Source organism: Opisthorchis viverrini (assembly GCF_000715545.1).
Source record: "Opisthorchis viverrini unplaced genomic scaffold scaffold22485, whole genome shotgun sequence".
NCBI classification, from domain to species: domain Eukaryota; kingdom Metazoa; phylum Platyhelminthes; class Trematoda; order Opisthorchiida; family Opisthorchiidae; genus Opisthorchis; species Opisthorchis viverrini.
Genome location: NW_008765532.1, coordinates 1 through 491, shown reverse-complemented (window position 1 = coordinate 491; position 491 = coordinate 1). Strand labels below are relative to the sequence as shown.

Below are 491 nucleotides of genomic sequence, written 5' to 3'. Positions count from 1 at the left end.
TCGGTTTTGCTGTATTCTGTAGCGTTGTGACTTTCTTTATTCCGTTTTCCGGAGATTTACTGATTTATGATTATGCAGCCTTTTCACGGGGCTGTTTGTCTTGGATAGGTGAGATAGTTAGGTGATAGTACCGCATCAAATTTTGGCTACACAGAAACAAATGAGAACACGAGAAGATGGAGAACGATAGATTACTTACTGCAACGCAAGATCGCGTATTTCTCCTAGCAGACGCTGATTCCTGAACCTCATTCTCCATAGTTCTTTATTACATGTCATTCTTCACCTCTCTGTCAAAATCTCATTCACCAAATGCTTCCATTGCAGATGTTCCTGGAATTCCAGGTGAACTATCTGCCAAGGTTACTGCACCCACAAATGTCCAGCTGGAATGGAACCCACCTGGAGATGATGGTGGACGAGCACTTGAGGTTTACGTTGTGGAGAAGCGTCTTGAAGACGACACTGAGTTCGTAAAACATAATTATACT

The 491-nt window shown here is 42.6% G+C and overlaps 1 protein-coding gene across 1 annotated transcript; it reads left to right on the top strand.

The window, feature by feature from the left end:
• Nucleotides 1–272: 272 nt before the first annotated feature.
• Nucleotides 273–467, top strand: T265_16284 (hypothetical protein; the record flags this gene model as incomplete). The annotated part of the gene is made up of 1 exon (XM_009179875.1): nucleotides 273–467. A coding segment is annotated over one exon (195 nt), but the record flags the coding sequence as incomplete, so codon positions are not given.
• Nucleotides 468–491: the final 24 nt, after the last annotated feature.